The sequence below is a fragment of the Triticum aestivum genome, chromosome 1D (assembly GCF_018294505.1).
Source record: "Triticum aestivum cultivar Chinese Spring chromosome 1D, IWGSC CS RefSeq v2.1, whole genome shotgun sequence".
Classification (NCBI taxonomy): domain Eukaryota; kingdom Viridiplantae; phylum Streptophyta; class Magnoliopsida; order Poales; family Poaceae; genus Triticum; species Triticum aestivum.
The window spans coordinates 101,322,862-101,347,439 of NC_057796.1; the positions used below are offsets into that span (position 1 = coordinate 101,322,862).

Below are 24,578 nucleotides of genomic sequence, written 5' to 3' on the forward strand. Positions count from 1 at the left end.
TGCTCCATCAGATGCTCTGGAGGGTAAGCTCGGAAGGCCTGCTCGAAGGTGACGGCGTGGAGCGTGCAGCGACCGAAACCAGTCATCAAGTAACCGTTTACAGGACCCAATTTGCACGCCATGGGACTGGCATCAGGTGAGGAGGAAATCGTAAGGGGGTTTAGCAGTCGCTGACTGTGGGAGAGGTGGCGGATGACGTATAGATGACTTATGATGACGATCGGATCCAGCGGAGCGACCTCCATCAACACATGGCCGCCCATCATCCGTGATTGATTGGATACAGGTGAGATGCAATGATCGAATACATCAGGCACGACCAGAAACAATCATCAAAGGTAAAAGAAAAAAATGTGCTTCATATAGACCTTCAAAACATAAGGTGCAGAAAAAACAAGAGGACCATGGCCAAATGTAACCAAGAATTTCCTTCTTTTGCGTCTATGTTCCATGACCGTAATCATACAACACTAAACAGGTTCCGCAGTAAAAGTGGGAACCAACTTAAACCCTGCTCTCCAACCATATACTCAAACTCATCACCACAGTAGGTGATACAACTACTCTTTCGCTAGACAGACGTGGAACAATCTCCAAACGAGTGGAAACGACTTGACACGACAAAAACTGTGGAACATACAACAAACCAACGAATAGACCAGCATGGGACTCCCAAAACCCAGTTGCTATTGATGTTTATAAGGTGTGCTCCATACTCTTTCGACAAGTTAATACAGCACAGAAACGCATCTGACAAAAACCGACACAGCCGACAACCGTGAAAACCCTATCTTTCAAGGTTCTTTTTACCTCACACAGATATATCAATATAATTTTGGTTCAAGCTATATAGGAGGCAAAATCCGACTCTCCCGACAACACATGCGGCTCTGGACGTCCTCTGGTGAGGCAGAACCCAAATGATCCGACCGGTTGACCTTGAAGACTGACCATTGACCAAGCTGCACCACGGACGATGCAGCCCAAGGACTGACCCTGCTTAGACTGACTTGACGACTGCTTGAGACCAGACCGACAGGACCCAACAATGACTCGAACGACAAGACTTCCCCAAATCTGACTAGTCCCAAGCAAGTAGCTAAGGTACACGTCCAACCGGGTATCTGCATTAATAATGTAACATCAGAATCCGACCACACCACCATGACCGACCCTATGCAACACATATACCATTAAATTTGTTTGAATGGCTCAAGAGAAATATCGTACCTTCAGCCAAAGTTGAACCCACCAGATGGAACCGAGTTCTGCTGACTTCCAAAGTTGAAGCCATTCTGGGCGTTATCACCTGAGGGCATGACCTCATCTTCCTCCTCCAACCAGTAGGACTCAAGCATCTTCACTGCCTTCTCATATATTTCTGTGTTGTCATGGCTCTGAAGGTTCTCAATCTTTTCCAGTCCCTCAGCATCATCAATCATCTGCGCATAGTTGTTGACATCCCCTGCACCAAGGTTCTTTTCTGCCTCCCCAACCTTCAGGATGTTCTCAAGACCTTCCAAGCAAACTGTTACAATTCTGGGATCCGGGCAAATGAGCAGATCACAGAGCGGCTTGATGCAACCCTGGGCAACAAGGTACCTGCTCAACATTTCATGCAGATGTAAATGATATTAGAATATCAGCATGAAAATATGTACTAATAACAATAACAAAGCACAAAAGGAAGCAAAAAACAGAAGTTCACATACTTAATCTGATCATGTGTTCCACCAGAAGTGGCATTTGAAATTGCCCAAGCTGCCTCCTTCTTAATGTCAAATTCAGCACCTTGCAGGAGATGGACCAGAGGACCAATAATGTTTGCCTGGATGACAGCCTAGAGACAAACAAAAAAATTAGAACTGTGGTATGCTCTATAAAGAAAACAACATAAGCATGAACATTAACAATGGATCCCTTGCTAATTTATCTAGATGACAATGAAAAAAGAGAACTGGCTTCTCAAAAACAAGGTAGGATGTACAGGATTGGAATTTGTGCTAAGCAATACAAGCCAGTGCATTTTCTTTTTAGAGAATATCACTATACAAACTGACAACACAGAGAGCACAAACCTGAATCTGGTCCCGGTTACCAGCTGTGATGTTTGAGATTGTCCAGCATGCTTCTTTCTTGATGCTTTTCTTGTGGTTGGTAGTCAAGAGGTTCAAGAGACAGGGAAGTGCTTGGTGATCAATGACACACTGCGCGAGACAAATTATTAAATACAAACAGAGAACAAACAAGATCTCAGGTAAAGTGAAATTGCAAAGATATGGTACTACGGACCTAGTTCACTAATGCATGTGAACAGCTATGTATTCATCAAACAAGCCTTTTATGCAAAAATAGACAAGTACATCAAAATAACTAAGCATTGGACAGAAAATAGATAAATACTAATAGCACATTCATCTACCATGCTCAGATGAGTCATTGCAACAATCATTCAAACAGTTGCCATACATTGCCAGCAGTGGGGACACCAGAAACTTAAGTAACAGAAGCCAGATGACAATCCAGCTTGGCAGTTTGGATTGATTATACACAGCAGGAAAAGGAATTATTAAACAGCTCATCTAAATTATGAAAAGAGAGGGACCAACAAAGCTAAATAAATGAGCTGCTATTCAACAAAACACGTCTAATAATCATACATTCCATGAACCAGTAATAGCTGTCAAGTTATTTTATCACTTCTATGAGCTGTAAGTTATGTTAAAATTTATAGACATTTGAGAACACACAGTAAAATACCCAAGGTACTACTAACTACCACATGGACAACAAGGAATTACAGCTTTAATCGTCGAAGTAACAGCAAGTAATATATAAAAAGAGAACAGCCCTCAAATGAGCTTACCTGAGTCTGCAAATCATCACCAGTGACAATGTTACCCACCGTGCGCAGAGCTGGAATGAGAACAGAAGCCGAAGGGTGCCTAAATCAAATAATAGGAGTTAGCACATCAACCATATGTAGCTGAGGGAAAAGGTGAACATGAAAAATGCTCTTACAAGAGAAGCTCCACAAGCCGAGGAAAAACACCGGACTCAATCACGGATTGGATCTTGTCATTAGTTCCATCAGACAGGTACGAGAGAGCCCAGCAGGCATCAGTGAGCACCTCCTCATCCTGAGAGTGGATAAGGCGCTGCAGTGCTGTGAGAGCCGGTTTGACCTGCCACACACACAGATCAACTCATAAGCATCATTTTTACAGCAAGTTCAATCAATGAGACAACTTCCCAGAATTAAACCTGTTCAAAGTTTGGCTGTGGTTTCCCACGGCAGAAGTTGGAGAGTGTCCATGTGGCATTCCTGAGCATCGAGAGCTTGGCATGCTCATTGAGCTGCTGCAACAAAGGGAACAGACCACCACTTCCAAGCACAAGGTCACGGCACTTTGGAGAGTCACCAGCAACATTCCCCAGAGCCCAAACAGCCTGAAAATACAAATATGAAACACATTAGCATCACATCGTAAAGCCTCTGAAAGAAAGAAAATCTTCTGAGTTGTTCTCATGCCTGTTCGCGGACATCCTCACTAGGAGAGCTGAGTAGCTTGACAAAGATGGGCACAGCACCATACTCAACCACCACTTTGGTGTTGTCTGATGTGCCTGACGCGATGTTGGTGAGCGCCCATGCAGCCTCAAACTGTAACAGAAAAAATTAGGTAAATGTGTGCCACTTTGAGTGATTAAATGCAACTACAATAAATTAACATAACTTCATCATAAGGATTGTTCCTCACCTGGAGTTGGGGATAGTCCTCCCGTGTGAGGAACTCAATGAAGCGAGGCACCACGCCTGTGTTGATCACTTCCTCAATTGGAGGGCTTCGCTCTACAAACATTAAGCAACATATCAGCATGTTAAGTCACAATTTTGAATTACGACTTTTTCTCAAAAAAAAGAATACATGAACTGATCATAAATAATCAGTGTTGAATATTTAACAAATGGTGTAAGACAAAAAACAAGCATCCATTGTTTCCCTAATTATTATTTTCATAAGCACTTGCAGGATCACATTACTGAAACAATGTTACCTAGATCAACAAACAGTTGACTCAGAAGATCAGCAGAACATTGATTTAAAAGGCAACAGTTAAATCGAAAACTATGATACGGTGCAGGAGCATCCAAAAGATGAATGGAATTGACATGTTCAGTGAATTTTAAATCTCAGAGAGTAATACTATGGTAATTGATTTTGCCCCCACCTCATACGCAAGTAACTAAAACCTATACTCGTGGTTTAGCCACGAACCCACAAGCAAATCTAGACCTGGCAGACCTCTCGGGTTATTAATCCACGATTTTTCACCAAAACCAGTTCAAATAGGGCAAAAAAAATCTCCAGAGACATCAGCAGATGTAAATTTAAGTCTCACCGATGGAGAGCAGCTTCCGGAACTGGGTGGTGGCCTCGAGCTGCACGGCGTTGTCGTCCGAGAGAACCGCCTGCACCATCGCGGGTAAGCCCTCCAGCTGCACGCGAACACAGATCCGAAACAGTCAGATCGAGAATCCCCAATCAGAGCCCTTACGGACAGACCAGATCGAGAGAGAGAGAGAGAGAGAGAGAGAGAGAGAGAGAGAGAAAACGAGGGACGGGGGGCGTACCTTCTGCTGGAGAGCCGAGGAGTGGCCCATCTGCGGCGCGCCACCGGCAGCGGACGCGGCGCCGGCCGGGAACCCGTCGCGGCGCTTCTTCTGGAGGTTCGCGTCGCGCTGATTCTTCCGGATCTCCACCATCTGATCCTCCCGCCGGCGGCGCCCGTCCTCGGCGTCGACGGACGCCTTGTAGCGGCTGCGCCGCACCTCGGCCCGCTCGTTGGGCCGCAGCGACATCGTCGGAGAACCTCGAAACCCTAGGGGGGGAGTGGGGGTGCGCACGCACGATGCGGTTGGGCTCGATTCGAAAAAGGGGAACGGGAGGGGGAGATGTGTGGGCGAGGTGGGGGGATTTTATAGGTGCTCGGGAGGGGCACGAAAGGAAAAGTTGGGAGTACGACGGTTGTTGAGCTGGATGTACACGGTATCGCACGGGTACATATGGAAATAGTTGGAGAGTTTGAATTTTGAAAGCCTGAGTACTTGGCTCGCAAGTTTGCGGTACTATTTGTTCTTTTTATGACGGTTATTAGGGCGATGCTAGGCGCCGGCGCACCGGGCGTTCGGCCGGTCCAATCCTAGCCGTCCGATCGGCCCGTCCCGATCCGCTGGATCTTTATCCAATTAGGTCGTCCCCTTCCTCTCGCGAGCGCGGCCCGTCTCGCCGGCCGCACGCGTTTCCCCCTCGTCGCCGCCTCCTTCGCCTGCCCTCCCCGTCTCTGATCGCCGCCCTCGCCGCCCGTCTTCGCCGGCCGCCCTGGTCGCCGGTCCCAGCCCTCGGCGGCCGTTCTCGTCGCCGGCCGCCCTGGTCGCCCATGCAACAGCCTACCCATGCGGTTGTAGCTTCCATGGCAACCGTTGTAGCTTCGATGGCGACGACCGGAGCTCACCGGCGTGATCACCGCTCGCCGGCGCTCATCCCCCGCTTTGCTTTGCAAACAAAAAAAATCAAGCGTCCAGGGAGATGCCCAATGCTGCAACCTACGACGAAAAAAGCTACAACTAGCGATAGGAAAAGCTTCAACCGGCTACGAAAAAAGCTTCAACCAGTATACCACTAGGGCTATGGATGACCAAGAAAAGTTACAACCGGTGACAGAAAAAGCTTCATCTAGCGATGAAAAAAGCTTCATCCAACTATAAAAAAAGTTTCAACCGTGGAAACAAAGCCATGGACGAAAAACAAAAAAGTTGCAACCGACAGTTATAAAAGTTACAACCGCATTGAAAAAAGCTTCAAACTTCTTATCTCAGCTGTGACCCCCGCGATGACGATGACGCCGTTTTGCTGCAACCGTAGTAGATTTTTGCTACCACCGGGGATTGAATTCGCTACAACCGGTTCTAGCAAAAATTCACCGTGGGAGGGTAGTCTGCCATGGCTGGTTGCAGCTCCGGCGTGGCCGGGTCCGGCGAGGTAGGCAGAGCTCCGATGCATGCGAGGGAGGCGTCGCCGTGGTAGCACCCCGTAGCACCGGTTGCAGCATCTCCCGTTGTCACCGCCCCCTCGGTCGCCGGCGAGATGGGATGGTCACCGCGCAGAGCCATGGCGAGCTTCGAGCGGGGAGGGGAGCGCGTGGCGCTGCGACCGGGGGGCGGGGGGAGGGATGGGGAAGGGGTGGGGAGGAGGGGCAGAAGAAGAGGGCGGCGCGCGCCCCGGCGAGCTGCGCGAGATGTGGGGGAGCTGCGCAAGACGCGAGGAAGAGGGAGACCGGCCCAATGTTTCCGCCGGTGCCCCGGCCCCAAACGTTTCCCCGGTTATTACTGCTACTTGCTGGTTTTGCGGGGATCCTAACTCACCACATGCTCCAAATTTCTTTCGAATGGAGTAAATAAAAAGAGTATAAAAGTACAAAATTGTTGATCTCGAACCACATTACTATCAAAATTGAAAATTCCCGCGCTAGGCGTCGGTTGCAAGGGGAGGAAAAAACAGCGTCTCGTCTGTCGTCTGATTGCGTCGACGCCAGGCGTTCGATCTGATGTCGTGTTCTTCCTCACATCGCATCTATGCTCCTATGTAATGTGTTATGTTCCTCACTTTCTCCCGTGATACGAGGTCACAACCCCATTCCTGTCGTGCTCGCATATGCGGTGGCCAATACCTCTGTAGGCTTGCGACATCGTTGCATGTTTTGTAGAAGTGCGCAAGTTCACAATTTTGTGCTTGCAACATCATCGGAGGTCCACCTGGCTTGCAGCATGGGTTCGCAACATCACCGGGCCCGCCATGCTCGCAACATGGGCTCGCAACAGCATCCGAGGTCCGCCCTCGCACGCAGCATGGGCTTGCGTCATCACCGGCGATCTGCGCCCTCCTTGCAACATCCCCACCTACACCCATAGCATGAGCTGGCCTTAAAGCACCGACCGTCGGGCCTTGCAGCAGCGCGCCGGTGAGCGTGGTGTATGTGGGTCTGATTGGACGAGGATGTTTGTGGGTGGGTAGGGAGAAGCGGGGCAGGCTCATTGGGGTGTGATGGTGGTGGTGGTGGCGCTACGTTTCAGGTACGCGCAGGGAAGCATGACTCTAGTGGCTGAACTCGCCGGAGGTGTGAGATTAATGTCCTGCCAGAGCACACGGTGTAGCATTTTCAAATAAGTGATGTGTCAAACCCACAGGGAGCCAAATGGAAGGCACTACTAACCCCAAAACTACGTTGTCACCGACGTAGTTCCGTACGCATCCAAACCAGAGTTTGGAAATAGTCGAATCTATCGGTTGCTAGGGAAACGGAATAAAAAGGGGGGTTTTATCTAGACTGTGAACGAAAGATAAAAACAGTAAATAAAAGTCACTAAATTAGTAGAGACGGTGCTTGAGTGGTAAAGGGTTATCGATCATTCTGGAGTCATCACTACTAAAGTGAATCATCGTATCTCTAATCCATTATTCATGTGCATAATGGGTGGTTCCCTGTACAAATCCTACATTCTTACGAAGTTGATCCCCACTACTAAGAATTTTCTCTACATGCACACTATCCACGTCATCATGCATGCCACATCAGCATTCTGTCGCAATCACCAACCACGTCACTAATTGATCATCCACTAATTGCAATTAGTCAAAAATGATCCTCCACATCATTCGGTTCCAAACACCAACCATGTCACCGGCTGATTCTCCTTTAATTGCAATTAGTAACCGACTGGTCCTCCACTAATTGCCACTAGAAACCGATTGATCCTCCTTCACTAATTGCAATTAATTTCCACTATGTATTCTATTCTCGAAATTGGCATTGCCTCCTCGCCTCCCCTGCAAAATTGCATTGCCTCCTTGCCTCCCCTGCCAAACCTTTCATAATATTATGTGCATGGGTCCATCTCTTTGCCCTCTCCTCTATCTTCTCATCCTCTACAACGCCACACGCCTACCCTATCTGCATTTTCTGCATGGATTCCTCAGCGTATTGCCCGCTCAAAACCACATGCTCCTTTGTGGCTACATGCTTCAATCTGAACTACCCGTCACGGGCGTCGCCGCCTATCCAACCGAGGTCTGCTTCTAGGTACTGCGGAGCAAGCCTCCTCCCCCCCCCAGTACTTCCTTGATACCATAAGTCCGAACCATCGAGGCATCTTCATGGGCATGGCCATAAGCTTCAGCGTGGTGCCGGCCAGGTAGTTATCCCAAATCAGCAGCAACTGCTCATTCTTACTCCCGGCGGGTGTGTGGCAGTATCATCCGTGATTGACATTTTTTTGAATTATTAGTCAAAGAGCACGTGATTAAATTATGGGATGTACAAGTTACTTTATTGTTTCCCTGGATCTTTTCTTATGACGGATAGGACGAATATGGATATGTATCACACCAGTCCGCTTCATGATGATTGAATCCAAGCATGTAAGTCATTGTAGCCTTTGCACATCAATCCATATATGTTTGATCACTCCATTTCCTACCTTTCGTTTACATATGTGCTGGCTACTGCACAACTTAATTACTATGCATATTTTTATTATCTGAACATGGATAAACTGCATGAAATTTTCTGGTTCCCATAGATCTCTCAGTTGAGTCAAGGACTCGAGGTAGCAATTTTGTCTATCCCAATTTCGTTCAATATTATAGTGAGTTGCTATTTCACATTCAAATTTCCTGACTCCTGGTTATGATCAATTTATCATTTTTTCCAAGAAAGTATATATGATTCATTTATAATAGATGGATCTTATTTCTCTCGCCTTTTCAGCAATATCACTCGAGCTTTCCGGGGCACTCACCAACTGTTTATACAATGATAAACCTTCAAAATTGGATGTAGTAGTAACACATACTTTGTTGCCAGTACAATATCTGGAGTATTACTAATCTGTGGCTTTCGTTTCCTTTGTTTCTTAGGGTTACTGATGCTCACCTCATGCCTCTATGCTTGGTGGCACAATGCCCCATTTTTAGTAAACTCTCAATATTCTAGGTATGTACCTTCGGATCTTCCACAACATCAATATTTTATCTGCGCTATTTTCTTTCACATTTATCATTGTTGTACATATGTGTAGATCAAGTTATATATTTTGTTTTATTTTTTGTTTTTGGCAGTCCACATATATCAATTTGAATGAACTCAAACTTGATCATGTGTTAAGCACGGCCCCCCAACTTTGTACCAAACAGTGAAGAACTATTTTAGGAGGGCTTAAGTGAGATTCTTTTTAGCATTTTATACCCTCAAACACTCATGTTTTACCCTTGACCCCCAGCAGTTTATACATAGCTCCGCCACTGCATGTGGATGTCATGAAACAATCCTTCCCTTGATGTACAGATAAACACCACAATACTTTTCATGTTTCTTCTAGGTGATGGTACTTTCAAGTGACATTGACATTCGGGGAAAATATGATACATGTATCTCAACCGCTGGAGTGTTGTTATATATTTTCCGTACGGTACTATATCTTAATTCTATTTCATTGGTAATACTATCATCTCTCAAGAAGTCCTTTACAAACATATGTAGTATAGCAGATCATTATTTAATTTGTCTACTCTCTGAAGGTTGCGAAATGCCCTGATTTAAATTGTTGCAGATGCTATTGTACGGTGTACATGCATACTCTTTATTTGCACAATGCAAGTACGAAATATTTCTATGTAAAAAATAGTTGCTTTTGATTTAGATCTTTTCCTTCGTATATAACTCATCTGTAATTAATCTTTTTATTCCCGCTGCAACGTGCGGGAAAAATACCTAGTATTCTACTAGAAGTAGACTCCATATCACGTACGCCACCATCGCAGTTTCCACACGCCGGTTATTACTACGATTACTTAAGGGTTTCCCCGCGAACGCAACCAGATGTGGATTTCTCTGTTACTCCCACTAGTAGAATGCTTGTGGGGTGTGTGGCGGCCTCCACCGGGTCTTGTTCATCCAGCGGCAACCGCCTACACGGCCGGGGTCTGATACGTCTCTAACGTATCTGTAATTTTTTATTGTTCCATGTTATCATATTATCTGTTTTGGATGTTTTATATGCATTAATATGCTATTTTATATTATTTTTGGACTAACTTATTAACCTAGAGCCTAGTGCTAGTTTCTATTTTTCCTTGTTTTTGAGTTTTACAGAAAAGGAATATCAAACGGAGTCCAAACGGAATAAAACTTTCGCGATGATTTTTCTTGGACCAGAAGACACACGTAGGACTTGGAGATGAAGTCAGAGGAGTCCCGAGGAGGCCACAAGCCTCCAAGGCACGCCCTGGGGGGCGCCCCTGGCTTATGGGCCCCTCGGATCTCCTCTAACCCTAATTCTTGGCCTATTAATTCCCAAATATTCCCAAATGACCAGAAGCGTCCACCAAAATACTTTTCCGCCGTCGAAAACTTCTATTCCGGTGAGATCCCATCTTGGGGCCTTTTTCGGCATCCTGCTGGAGGGGGTTCGATCACGGAGGGCATCTACATCAACTATATTGCCCCTCCGATGAAGCGTGAGTAGTTTACCACAGACCTACGGGTCCATAGCTAGTAGCTAGATGGCTTCTTGTCTCTCTTTGATTCTCAATACCATGTTCTCCTCGATGTTCTTGGAGATCTATCCGATGTAATCTTTTTTGGCGGTGTGTTTGTCGAGATCGATGAATTGTGGATTTATTATCAGCTTATCTATGAATATTATTTGAATCTTCTCCGAATTCTTATATGCATGATTTGATATCTTTGTATTTCTCTTCGAATTATCGGTTTGGTTTGGCCAACTAGATTGGTTTTTCTTGCAATGGGAGAGGTGCTTACTTTTGGGTTCAATCTTGCGGTGTCCTCATCCAGTGACAAAGTAGGGGTAGTGATGTCTGCTTGAACTACGTCAGTATTTCCCCAAAGAGGAAGGGATGATGCAGCACGACAACGGTATGTATTTCCCTCAGTGATGAGACCAAGGTTATCGAACCAGTAAGAGAACCACGCAACACTACGTGAACGACACCTGCACACAAATAACAAATGCTCGCAACCCGACGTATTAAAGGGGTTGTCAATCCCTTTCGGGTAACGGCGCTAGAAATTCGCAAGTATACGGGATAAAAATATGATAGATTGGATAAATAGATCTCGCGGGAACGCGAGATAAAATAAATAACAATAAATTGCATCAAGGTATTTTTGAGTTTTGGAAATATAGATATGAAAATAAAAGCAAATAAAAATAGACCGCGAAGGCAAATATAATAAAGAAGAGACCCAGGGGTCGTAGATTTCACTAGTGGCTTCTCTCGAGAAAAATAGCAAACGGTGGGTAAACAAATTACTGTTGGGCAATTGATAGAACTTCAAATAATCATGACGATATCCGGGCAATGATCATTATATAGGCATCATGTCCAAGATTAGTAGACCGACTCCTACCTGCATCTACTACTATTACTCCACACATCGACCACTATCCAACATGCATCTAGTGTATTAAGTTCATGGAGAAACGGAGTAATGCAATAAGAACGATGACATGATGTATACAAGATCTATTTATGTAGAAATAGACCCCATCTAGTTATCCTTAATAGCAACGATACATACGTGTTGGTTCCCCTTCTGTCACTGGGATCAAGCACCATAAGATCGAACCCATCATAAAGCACCTCTTCCCATTGCAAGATAAATAGATCAAGTTGGCCAAACAAAACCCAAATATCGGAGAAGTACGAGGCTATAAGTAATCATGCATAAAAGAGAACAAAAGACTCAAATAACTTTCATGGATAAAAATATAGATCTGATCATAAACTCAAAGTTCATCGGATCCCAACAAACACACCGCAAAAGAGTTACATCAAATAGATCTCCAAGAGACCATTGTATTGAGAATCAAGAGAGAGAGAGAGAGTAAGCCACCTAGCTACTAACTGCGGACCCGTAGGTCTACAATGAACTACTCACGCATCATCAGAGAGGCACCAATGAGGATGATGAACCCCTCTGTGATGGTGTCTAGATTAGATCTGGTGGTTCTGGAACTTGCGGCGGCTGGAATTGATTTTCGTCGACTCCCCTAGGGTTTCTGGAATATTGGGGTATTTATAGAGCAAAGAGGCGGTGCAGGAGACCACCGAGGTGGGCACAACCCACCTGGGCACGCCTGGGCTCCCAGGCACGCCCTGGTGGGTTGTGCTCCCCTCGGAGAACCCCTCAGCTACTTTCTTGGCCCATCTGGTGTCTTCTGGTCCAGAAAAAATTCACAAAAAAATTTGCCGCGTTTGGACTCCGTTTGGTATTGATTTCCTGCGATGGAAAAAACAAGCAGAAAACAACAACTGACACTGGGCACTATGTCAATAGGTTAGTACCAAAAAATGATATAAAATGGTTATAAAATGATTGTAAAACATCCAACAATGATAATATAACAACATGGAACAATCAAAAATTATAGATACGTTGGAGACATATCAGCATCCCCAAGCTTAATTCCTGCTCGTCCTCGAGTAGGTAAATGATAAAAACAGAAAATTTTGATGTGGAATGATGCCTAACTTGTTCATCACATGTTCTTTTCTTTGTAGCATGGACATTTGGACTTTTATATGGTTCAAAGCAATAGTCTAGTTTTGACATGAGAACTTTAGTACTCAAGCATATCAACAAGCAACCATGTCTTTCAAAATATCAACACTAAAATAAGTTATCCCTAGCCCATTATGCTCAATCATTGATCCATTCATGAAACACACTCGCATATTAGCTACACCCAGTGCTCAAGTACGATCATAGTGCCCCTTAGTTGGTGCTTTATAAGAGAAGATGGAGACTCAAGTAAAAATAAAAATTGCATAAAGTAAAAGAAAGGCCCTTCGTGGGGGAAAGTAGGGATTTATAGAGGTGCCAGAGCTCAAAGCGAAAAAGATAGAGATAAAACATTTTGGGCGGCATGTTTTTCCTGTCAACGAAAACGATCGAGTAGTTCCCAATACTTTCCATGCTAGATATATCATAGGCGGTTCCCAAACAGAAAATAAAGTTTATTCCTTTTTAACCATACTTTCACTTTCCATGGCTAGCTGTATCCACGGGTGCCTTCCATACCAACACTTTCCAAGGAATTTATTATTTGACAACACAAACTAAATTCATTTTTCATTTCAGGACTGGGCATCCCTAATACCTTTGCCTTACTCTCGTGCAATGATAAGTGAATAAACACTCATCTTGAGAATAACATATCTAGCATGGAAATATATCAGCCACCCCTACCGTTTCATGAGCGGCACGAGCACAAAAAAGAGAAATTTATTTTGAAAATTAGTGATGGCACATACAAATTTGCTTAGAACGGCAAAAAAATACCGCATATAGGTAGGTATGGTGGACTCATGTGGCAAAAACTAGTTTAAAGGTTTTGGATGCACAAGTAGTGATCATACTTAGTGCAAATGAAGGCTAGCAAAAGATTGAGAAGCATCCAACCAAGAAATGAAAAATCCCATGAGCAAGCATTAAGCATAACTGACACCGAATAATGCACCACAAGTAGGATGTAATTTCATTGCATAACTATTGACTTTCGTGCTTGCATAGGGAATCACAAACCTTAACACCAATATTCTTACTAAAGCATAATTACTCATCAACATGACTCACATATCACTATCATCATATCTCAAAACTATTACAAGGAATCACGTTTATTTTGTCCAATGATCTTCATGAAAGTTTTTATTATATCCTTCTTGGATATCTATCACTTTGGAACTAGTTTCATATGTTGCTTTTAATAGGCTCAAGCAAATATAAGTGAAGAACATGAGCATCATATTTCTTTCTCTCAAATTAATTTAAGTGAAGCAAGATAGAATTTCTTAAAAAAATACGAACTCTCAAATAAATCTAAGTGAAGCATGAGAGCATTTCTTCAAAAATACTAAAGCACACCATGCTCAAAAAGATATAAGTGAAGCACTAGAGCAATTCCATAGCTCATAAAGATTTTAATGAAGCATAGAGAGCAATTCTAACAAGTCATAGCATAATTTTGGCTCTCTCAAATAAGTGTGTTCAACAAGGATTCATGACTCAAAAATAAAAAGCAAAACAAGCAAAGACTCAAATCATACAAGACGCTCCAAGCAAAACTCATAATATGTGACGAATAAAAATATAGCTCCAAGTAAAATACCGATGGTTGTTAGAAGAAAGTGGGGATGCCACTCGGGCATCCCTAAGCTTAGTTGCTTGCTACTTCTTGAATATTATCTTGGGGTGCCATGGGCATCCCCAAGGTTAGCCTTTTGCTAATCCTTATTCCTTCATCCATCGTGATCTCACCCAAAACTTGAAAACTTCAATCACACAAAACTCAACAAAACCCTCATGAGATCTGTTAGTATAAGAAAGCAAATCACTACTGTAAGTTGTCGGATTGTGGGTTTCGGCAAAACCCTTAAGGTTCGAACTCTGGGGTGCACACGAAGATCTCTCCCTTCCCCTAGCTCGCTCACTCACCACGATCTCAAAGCTCGGCCCGTCGAACTCGAAGAACAAGGGACACAAGAGTTTATACTGGTTCGGGCCACCGATGTGGTGTAATACCCTACTCCAGTGTGGTGTGGTGGATTGCCTTGTAGGCTGAGGATGAACAAGTACAAGGGAAGAACAGCCTCCTGAGGATAGGTGTTCTTGAGCTCGGTGAGCTTGTGTGGTCGAGGGTGATCTGAATGATCCGTCCCCTTGCTAAGGTGGTGGCTAGTCCTATTTATAGAGGCCCCGGTCCTCTTCCCAAATATTAGGCGGGAAGGGATCCCACAACGGCCAATTTGAAGGGGGACAACTAGTACAAGCTATCCTGACAAAAGGTGGTCTTCGCCTGCTAAAGGCTCTGGTGGTGACGCCGTCATGGGCTCCACGGTGACCTCCGTCCTGCTGGTCTTGGTCTCGTTGCACCGATATGGAAACCTTTGCCTGATGCCTCAGGACTCCTCGCCTGCGCTTGCCCCTTTAGCACCAAAGAGGCAACGGGTACTCTGCGCCCGCTGGCGCCCGCCTGGCCTTGGTCGTCACGGTTCACGTCACGGGAACCTCACGAGGTGCCCCTCGCCTTGATCTCTCCGCTCCTCGCGAGCCAACCTAGTGAGGCCGCGCCCTGAGGAGGTCTTGTGTCGTCCGCCTCGCGAGGCTCGGCCCCTCGCGAGGGCCTTGAGTGTTTGCTGGTGAAGATGGGCCGTACCAGACCGCTAGAGGAGCCACGCCGTGGGCCGCAGGCAGGCAAGTCTGGGGACCCCCGTTCCCAGAACGCCGACAGTAGCCCCCGGGCCCAAGGCGCGCTCGGACTTGGCTTCGAGGTGAAGCCAAGGGGCAAGTGCCGAACGCCGTGGGCCCCAACCGCCTGCGGCCTTGATGGACGCATGGCGACTGACGGGACGTGGGCGTCTCCGCTTCCCCACGCTGCCTTGGCAACTGCCCGACTTGACGAGTCCCTGATGCACGCAGAGAAAACCATCATTACCTGCGATCGTGGGGGTCACCGGTTGGCCTTCTCCTGCTATAAATGAGGAGGGGGGCAGAGCCCCCGTCGCCCATCTCTTCCCGTTCTGCTTGCTTCTTCTCCCTTGCTTCACTGCTAGCAGCGACATCCATGGCACCGGTGAAGAGGTTCTCGGCCGCAGAGAAAGGGAAGGCCCGCCAGGAGGGGCCCGGCTCGCCACCGCCCAAGAGGGGACGCAGTCGCCCATGCAAGCACGTCACGACCCCTGCCGTAGCCCCTCGCGGCCGCGGCCGCGCCTCTTCGCGCAGCGGGAGCCGCCCAGGTCATGGCAGCCCCGTCGATGGAGGGAGGCGTGCCATGGTTGCGCGGCCTCCCCGGCCACGCTTCCACTCGGCGGAGGTGCTGCCGGAGTTCGCCGTGTGGTCGAAGAACCCGACCGGCACCTGGCTTCAGCTCCCACGCTCCTTCGCCGGTGAACTGCCGGCCACGGGTCTAGGCGGTCTCTGGCTGCAGACGGACGGCTGCTGCAGCAAGGCTTCGTGGGTCGCGGTGGAGGTCTCCGTCGCGGGCAACGCAGCCCTGGCCCGCGGTTGGCAGACGTTCACCCGCGCGCATGGCCTGGGCAGGCGGTGCACCCTCCACTTCAAGTATGACGGCGACGTGACCCACTACGTGAGGGTATTCGGGGAAGATGGTCGCCGCGTCGGATGCTGCCCTGAGGACAACGACGGTGGCGAGGTGCTCGGCCTTGGCGACAGCCGTGACGAGGGTGAAGGTGAACCTGCCCTCGGCGCCGGCCGCGGTTCGTCCAGCTACGGCAACCCCTCCTCCGGCAACAACTCCAGCAGCGGCGGCTATGATCAGCCGCCACGCCGCCGTGCCCGCTTCGAGGGAGGTAGTGGGTCGTCTCGTCGCCGCGCCCCAGTGAAGCGCGAGGAGGGGTCTGGCTGAGTCCAGGAGGGTGCCGAGGACCTACCCTCGCGAGCCGCTGCGGGGGCACGCGCCGCTTTTGTTTTGTTTTTTTTCCTTTCTTCCTGCATTTCAAAAAGAAACAAGTATGGGGCCCTGCAAGGGCGTGTAACGAACCGTGATTTCCAAGTCGCTATGTTATGTTTATTGTTCTTGTGTCGTGTTGTGGCATTCGTGCTTCATGTAGGTGCAGGGGGTAACTTAACTTGGTGCGCCCGGGGTAGTTTCACGTCTCGTGGTGCGGCTTCTGGGACCTGCTGACACCTCCCAGCCGTTGGCTCAGGAGCTGTTGACCTCGGGAGTCGTCGTAAGGCTGCAGAATTTTGTTAGGTCATCCGTTGGGTGCTTATCCTTCTCTATGCGAGGCCTCAGCCATGGGCTAGTCATGGCTTGGTGCACCATGTCGCGGTACCCGTGGGGCACAGACTTAGGAGAGAGCGCCAAGCACGACCTCAATCGAGGGCGCCTTGCGAAGATTAGGAGAGCCGGAGCTCTTGAGCTACAGAGCTTCGGCGAGGTGTGTTCGCGGTTGGGCTAGCCCAGTGCGTGCGCACACCTGCCGAGCCCCCGCGCGAGGCGCGCGAGGGAGAGTGTCGGGCAACTGCCGCCCTCCCAGGCGTAAAACAAGGAACGAGCGAATAGGCAGCAAAAGGAAAGGAAAACCCATCCGAGCAATAGATAGAGAACACCAGAACTCCAAATTCCATAAAAAGGGGCAAACCAACTACAAAAAGCAAATGAACAGCCGCGGCCGGCACCTAGTCTAGTCTTCTAACCAGCGCGGAGCTAAGTGTTGCCACTAGGACGTGGGAGGGAGCCCTGAGGCCCGAGGGCGACACTCCTGAGACTCCGGGGCGTGTACAACCCCACTCATTATTACGTGAGAGTGTCACGAGCGGAGACCTTCACAAGCACTGGGCCTTGCTTCACAGGCGCTGGGCCTTGCTTCATGGGTAGAACTTCCGGAGGTGCCGGATGTTCTAGGCATTCTGGATGGGGACCCCGTCCCGCGTCTCCAGGTGCACGGCGCCAGGCCTGGAGACATGGGCAACACTAAATGGGCCCTCCCACATGGGCGAGAGCTTATGCAACCCTTCCCTGGAGAGCACCCGCCTTAGGACGAGGTCGCCCACCTTGAGCGTCCTAGAGCGGACGCTGCGGCAGCGATACCGTCGCAGCGCCTGCTGGTATCTTGCCGCTCGGAGCGTGGCTTCACGGTGGCGTTCCTCCCCCAGCACAAGGTCCATCCCCCGCATGGCGTCCTGCTGCGTCTCATCAAACGCCAGGACCCGCGCGGAGCGATGCTTGACCTCGTGAGGGAGAACCGCTTCTGCTTTGTAGACGAGGAAGAATGGGGTCTCGCCTGTTGGCTTGGTGGCGGTGGTGCGGATGGACCACAGCACAGACTGGAGCTCATCGTGCCAGCCCCTGCCGCAGGCCTCGAGCTTCTTCTTGAAGGTCCTGGTCTTGAGGCCTCTCAGGACTTCCGTGTTGGTGCGTTCGGCTTGGCCATTGCTCCTGGGGTGTGCCACCGAAGCGTAGCAGATCTGTGTTCCAAGGTTAGCACAATATGTCTTGAAGAGATTGCTAGTGAACTGTGAGCCGTTGTCGGTGATGATGCGGTTAGGGACCCTGAACCGGCTCACGAGGCCCTTGATGAACTTAACTGCGGACCCGACCAGGATGGTGCGGATGGCCTCCACCTCTACCCACTTGGTGAACTTGTCGATGGCAACATAGAGGTAGCGGTAGCCCCCAGGCGCTCGAGGGAACGGGCCTAGGATATCCAGCCCCCAGACCGCGAATGGCCACGAGAGCGGGATGGTTTGGAGGCCCTGAGCTGGCTGATGGATCTGCTTGGCGTGGAATTGGCAGGCCTCGCAGGACCTCACCAGCTCGGTCGCGTCGTTGAGTGCCGTAGGCCAGTAGAACCCGTTACGGAACGCCTTACCGACCAGGGTACGTGACGACGAGTGGTGCCCGCAGTCTCTGCCGTGTATGTCAGCTATCAACTCGTTCCCCTGCTCCCTGGAGATGCATCGCAAGGAAACATCATTTGGCCGCTTCCTGTATAGCTCACCGTCCTGGATGCAGTATGCCGTAGCCTGTCGGGCCACGCGCTCCGCGTCCTCCTCTTTCTCCGGCAGCGTCCCTTGCGTCAGGTATTCCTTGAACTCCTTGGTCCAGCACCCCTCTTGAGGCTCGAGCTCCAGGAGCAGGCGCGCTCCCGAGGTCGGGCCACAGGCCGGGGCTCCCGAGGTAGGTGGTTGGGGGAGTTCCTCCCGAGGCGGCGCCGGCCCCAAAGGTGGAGGTGCTGCCGAAGGCTTGAAGAGCCGGTCTTCGAAGACGCCAGGCTCTTGGGGCTGGCGCTTGGATGCCCTTTTGGCAATGTCATCAGCCTCCTTGTTGGTGCCACGGGGCACGTGCTGTAACTCTAGGCCCAAGAACTGCTTTTCCATTTTGCGTACCTCCGCGAGGTATGCCTCAATGTGCTCGTCCCTCGGCTCATATACCTCGTTGAAGAAGTTGACGAGGAGCTGCGAGTCGCCCCTGATGGTGAGGCGCTTCACCCCCAGGGCCACCGCAGCCTTAAGGCCGGCGATGAGGCCTTCGTACTCCGCGATGTTGTTGGAGACCTTCTCGCCCTGCTGGAAGCAGAGCTGCACGGCGTAGTAGAGCTTGTCCTGAGTGGGCGAGATTAGCACTGCTCCAGCCCCCGCGCCCTGGCGTGCGAACGCGCCATCAAAATACATGACCCAGCCATCTGGCGCTTCACTTCCTGGCGAGAGGGATCAGTCCTCGCCTGCTTCAAGCCCCGGGGTGTCGGTCCATTCCGCCACGAAGTCGGCGAGCGTGGCTCCCTTGATGACCCTGGTTGTGCTGAACTCCAGCTGGAATGCTTGGAGCTCGATGTTCCATTCAGCGACTCTTCCCGCGGCGTTGGGGCTCCGGAGTACCCTCTCCAACGGGTAGGCCAAGACGACCTTGATTGGGTGACCTTGGAAGTAGTGGCGCAGTTTATGTGAGGCCACCAAGAGCGCGAGCAAGAGCTTCTGAGGCATTGGGTATCGTGCCCTCGCGTCCCTTAGCACTGTGCTGACGAAGTACACTGGGTGCTCGACGAGGGTAGGAGCGCCGATGGAGCCTGCGTCTGCCGGAGGTTGGGGCGCTACCTGAGGTGACGGGACCCCCGGAGCCTGGCCATCCATTGGGGTCTCTGCAGGCCCGAGAATGCCGTCTGGCTGGACCCGATCGTTCGTTGGTGTTGTGGCGGCCCTTGTGGAATCCTCTTGCTGTCGCCTCGCTTCTGTTGGGGGCACAGCACGGCGCGGCGGACTCTTGGCCTGGCGCTCGTCCCGCACCGCCACTAGCGCCGCGCTGGCGGAGTAGGGAGTGGCGACAAGGTAAAGCACCAGGGGCTCTAGGGGACGAGGCGCCACCATCACCGAGGGGCTAGTCAGGTATCTCTTGAGGTCTTGAAATGCCAGGTCGGCCTCCGGGGTCCACTCGAATGGGCCCTTCTTCTTCATCAGCTTGAAGAACGGCAATGCGCGCTCCCCCAGCTTGGAGATGAAGCGCCCTAGCGAGGTCACGCAACCCGCAAGCTTCTGCATTTCCTTGAGTGTTTGCGGTGGGCTCATGTCTTCTATCGCCTTGACCTTCTCTGGGTTAGCGTCGACCCCCCTATGGGACACGAGTAAGCCCAGCAGCTTTTCGGAGGGGACACCGAACACGCACTTCTCTGGGTTGAACCGCAGGTCCACCTGGCGCAGGCTTGCGAAGGTCTCCTCCAGGTCCTAAATCAAAGTTCTCACCTTCCGAGATTTTACCATGATGTCGTCGACGTAGGCTTCAGCGTTTCTCCCGAGCTGCTGACCCAGGGCGATGTGCATCAGCCGTTGGAAGGTCGCACCTGCGTTGCGCAGCCCGAACGATAAGCAAGTGTAGCAGTACACCCCACATGGGGTCAGGAAAGCCGTCTTCTCCACATCCTCCACTACCATCTTGATCTGGTGGTAGCCCGAGAACGCGTCCAGGAAGCACAGCAGGTCGCACTCAGCGGTGGAGTCGACAATCTGGTCGATGCGCGGAAGCGGGAACGGGTCTTGGGGGCAGGCCTTGTTGAGGTTGGTGAAGTTGACACACATGCGCTCCTTCCCGCCTTTCTTTGGCACGACAACGGGGTTCACCAGCCACTCCGGGTACCGGACCTCGCGGATGACACCTGCCGCTTCCAGCTTGCGCGTCCCCTGGACGATGAAGGACTGGTTCTCCGTGGATTGCCGCCGCGCCTTCTGCTTCACAGGGCGCACATTGGGGCACACCCTTAGGTGATGCTCGATCACCCCCCTCGGGACCCCTACCATCTGCTTGGGTTCCCAGGCGAATACCTCCTTGTTCGCGCGCAGGAACCTCACCAATGCCTCCTCTTGATCCGGGTCGAGGTTGGCGCCTATGGTGAAGGTGGCTCCTGAGGGTCCACCTTCCTCGACCGGCACTTGCTTAGTTTCGGCCCGATCTTGAGTGAACAGCTGCTTCTTCTTTGCCGGTGCAGCCTCCTTAGCTCTGGTGGTGGCCTCGTCGGCCGAGCGGGCTGCCGCGGCGGCTTTGAGGGCAAGCTTGAGCGCCGCCAGAGCCTCCTTGGTGTCTCCAGCTACAGTGAGGACGCCCTTGCTCCCCGGCATCTTCATGAGGTTGTAGCCCGGATGAGTTGCCGCCATAAATTGAGCCAGGGCCGGGTACCCGAGGATGGCGTTGTATGGGAGGCCAATGCGGATGATGTCAAAGTCGATCAGCTCGGTGCGGTAATTGTCGTGAGTGCCGAAGGTCACAGGAAGGCGGATCTGCCCCGGGGGCTGGTGGAGCCGCCGCCGGCCCCGGAGAAGGGCTTGGTGGGACGAAGCCGTTCATGTGGCACATGAAGCAAGCCGAAAGCTTCCACGGAGAGCACATTAAGGCCGGCCCCGCCATCGATGAGGGTCTTGGTGACGGCTACATTGTAGATGGTGGGCGTGCAAAGCATTGGGAGCACGCCCAAGCTGGTGGTGGTGACGGGGTGGTCCCCCGAGTCGAAGGTGAGGTCGGCCTTGGGCGCCACCCAACCTGGGGGAGCTCCTTGCTGCATGGAAGCAGCGCCGATCTGGCGGAAGAACTGCTTGGTGTGACGGTCCGAGGGCGGTGCCTGTGAGCCGCCGAGGAGGGCTGCGACGGTGATGGGCGCCGGTGCCGCGATGCGCGCAACGAAGAGGCCGCGCAGCTGCTCCCAAGATGCCACCGAGGATCCCGGGAGGGTGAGTAGCCAGGCGCGCGGTGCACCAGCGAGGGCCATGGGAAACCAGTCGGCCATGACCTTGTCGTCACCCCCAACCTCCAGGACGACCTCTTCCTATGCCAGCAGGAAGGCCGACGGGTCCGCCGCGCTGTCGTAACGCGGCGGCACCTCTGGCTTGAACCTGGGCGGCCACTGTACCCGCCGCAAGGCAAGGGCAAAAGCTCTGAGCCCCCTGGCGCCGTCGTGGGCGTCCGTCGCACTAGCCGAAGGAGCAACGCCAGCCATGGGGACAAAGCGTGGAGGTGATGGAGCGTGGATCGATGAAAGGAAAGCTTCAGCACACCCCTACCTGGCGCGCCAAATGTTGGATTGTGGGTTCCGGAAAACCCTTAAGGTTTGAACTCTGGGGTGCGCACGAAGATCTCTCCCTCCCCTAGCTCGCTCACTCACTCCGATCTCAAAGCTCAGCCCGTCGAACTCGAAGAACAAGGGACACAAGAGTTTATACTGGTTCGGGCCACCGATGTGGTGTAATACCCTACTCCAGTGTGGTGTGGTGGATTGCCTTGTAGGCTGAGGATGAACAAGTACAAGGGAAGAACAGCCTCCTGAGGATAGGTGTTCTTGAGCTCGGTGAGCTTGTGTGGTCGAGGGTGATCTGAATGATCCGTCCCCTTGCTAAGGTGGTGGCTAGTCCTATTTATAGAGGCCCCGGTCCTCTTCCCAAATATTAGGCGAGAAGGGATCCCACAACGGCCAATTTGAAGGGGGACAACTAGTACAAGCTATCCTGACAAAAGGTGGTCTTCGCCTGCTAAAGGCTCTGGTGGTGACGCCGTCATGGGCTCCACGGTGACCTCCGTCCTGCCGTCCTGCTGGTCTTGGTCTCGTTGCACCGATATGGAAACCTTTGCCTGATGCCTCGGGACTCCTCGCTTGTGCTTGCCCCTTTAGCACCAAAGAGGCAACGGGTACTCTGCGCCCGCTGGCACCCGTCTGGCACCCGCTTGCCCTTGGTCGTCACGGCTCACGTCACGGGAACCTCACGAGGTGCCCCTCGCCTTGATCTCTCCGCTCCTCGCGAGCCAGCCTAGTGAGGCCGCCCCTGAGGAGGTCTTGTGTCGTCCGCCTCGCGAGGCTCGGCCCCTCGCGAGGGTCTTGAGTGTTTGCTGGTGAAGATGGGCCGTACCAGGCCGCTAGAAGAGCCACTCCGTGGGCCGCAGGCAGGCAAGTCTGGGGACCCCCGTTCCCAGAACACCGACATAAGTATTGTTGCAAACCCATTCATATTTTATTTTTGCATTATATCTACTGTATTTCAACTTCTCTATGGCAAAAACCCTTCAAAGAAAAACCATAGAATCATCAAAACAAGCACACAACGCAAAGAAAACAGGATCTGTCAAAAACATAACAGTCTGTAGCAATCAGGATATTTCGAATACTTTTGTAATTCCAAAAATTCTGAACAATTAGGACAACATGAGCAATTTGTATATCAATCTCCTGTAAAAAATTTAGAATTTTTCGTCGCTTCTATGATTTTTACAAATTATTTTTCTGGACGCAAAAGTTTATGTTTTTCAACAAGATCAAATCAACTATCACCCAACATGATCCCAAAGGGTTTGCTTGGCACAAACACTAATTTAAACCACAAAACACATCTAAACATAGGCATAATTGGGTATTTTATTGAAAACAACAAGAAACCAAAAAGCAAAAATATACAAGTTGGGTTGCCTCCCAACGAGCGCTATCGTTTTACACCCCTAGCTAGGCATAACGCAAAGGATCTAAGTATTGTCATCCTTGGTCTTTGCCACTTTAGTAAGGGCCTTTTCAAATCCGGGAGGCTCTTTGCGAATCCCTAAACTTTCTGGGAAATAAACCATCTTGAGATCTAAGATATTCAACCATTTATTGCAAGTGGTAATCAAAGTATTCAAGCGATTGATACTACCATTAAGATGTTTGAGAGGCTCATTATATTTTTGCAATTCAACCATATGTTTGTGCAAATCACCAACTTTGTCCAAAATTTGAACTCCCTCTGGGGTGAAAGAAATCCCCTTCTTTCGAGATGGAATCCCCAGAATTCCTTATAAGTTTTCATAGGCAACATTAGCATCAAGCTCAATAAAATTCTTTTTAGCGGCAAAATCTAAGAGTTGTCTATGATGCAAAGCCAATCCTATGTAAAAATTACGAAGCAAAATCTTTGCGTCTCCCTTTAGGTTGCAAACACAATAGGATTCCATTAGCCTATACCAAGCATCTTTCAAATTTTCTCCTCGTCGTTGCTTGAAGTATAAAACTTCAAAATCTGATGACAAAGGAGGAGTAGTCATGCTAGCCATTATGACTAGAAAGCAAGAATGTGGATAGACCCGGCAAGAAAATGGCGAACGAAAAAGAGGGGAATAAAACAACAAATTTTTGTGAAGTGGGGGCAGAGGAAACGAGAGGCAAATGGCAAATAATGTAAATTGCAAGGAAATGAGATTTGTGATTGGGGACCTGGTAGATGTTGATGATGTCTCCCCGGCAACGGCCCCAGAAATTCCTTTTGATGTCCGCTTGAACTACGTCGGTATTTCCCCAAAGAGGAAGGGATGATGCAGCACAACAACAGTAGGTATTTCCCTCAGTGATGAGACCAAGGTTATCGAACCAGTAGGAAAACCACGCAACACTACGTGAACGGCACCTGCACACAAATAACAAATACTCGCAACCTGACGTATTAAAGGGGTTGACAATCCCTTTTAGGTAACG

General features: G+C 50.0%; 1 protein-coding gene across 1 annotated transcript; it reads right to left on the reverse strand.

Annotated features, from left to right (window-relative positions):
* Window positions 1–413: 413 nt before the first annotated feature.
* LOC123180572 (importin subunit alpha-1b) lies at window positions 414–4,965 on the reverse strand. Its single transcript, XM_044592646.1, has 11 exons — window positions 4,637–4,965; window positions 4,405–4,501; window positions 3,762–3,853; window positions 3,533–3,664; window positions 3,265–3,450; window positions 3,022–3,185; window positions 2,867–2,945; window positions 2,079–2,207; window positions 1,713–1,840; window positions 1,231–1,602; window positions 414–1,124 (listed from the first exon to the last, which is right to left on the reverse strand). Exons 1-10 carry the CDS (start codon window positions 4,862–4,864, stop codon window positions 1,233–1,235), a joined length of 1,605 nt encoding a protein of 534 aa, XP_044448581.1. The 5' UTR covers window positions 4,865–4,965; the 3' UTR covers window positions 414–1,124; window positions 1,231–1,232.
* Window positions 4,966–24,578: the final 19,613 nt, after the last annotated feature.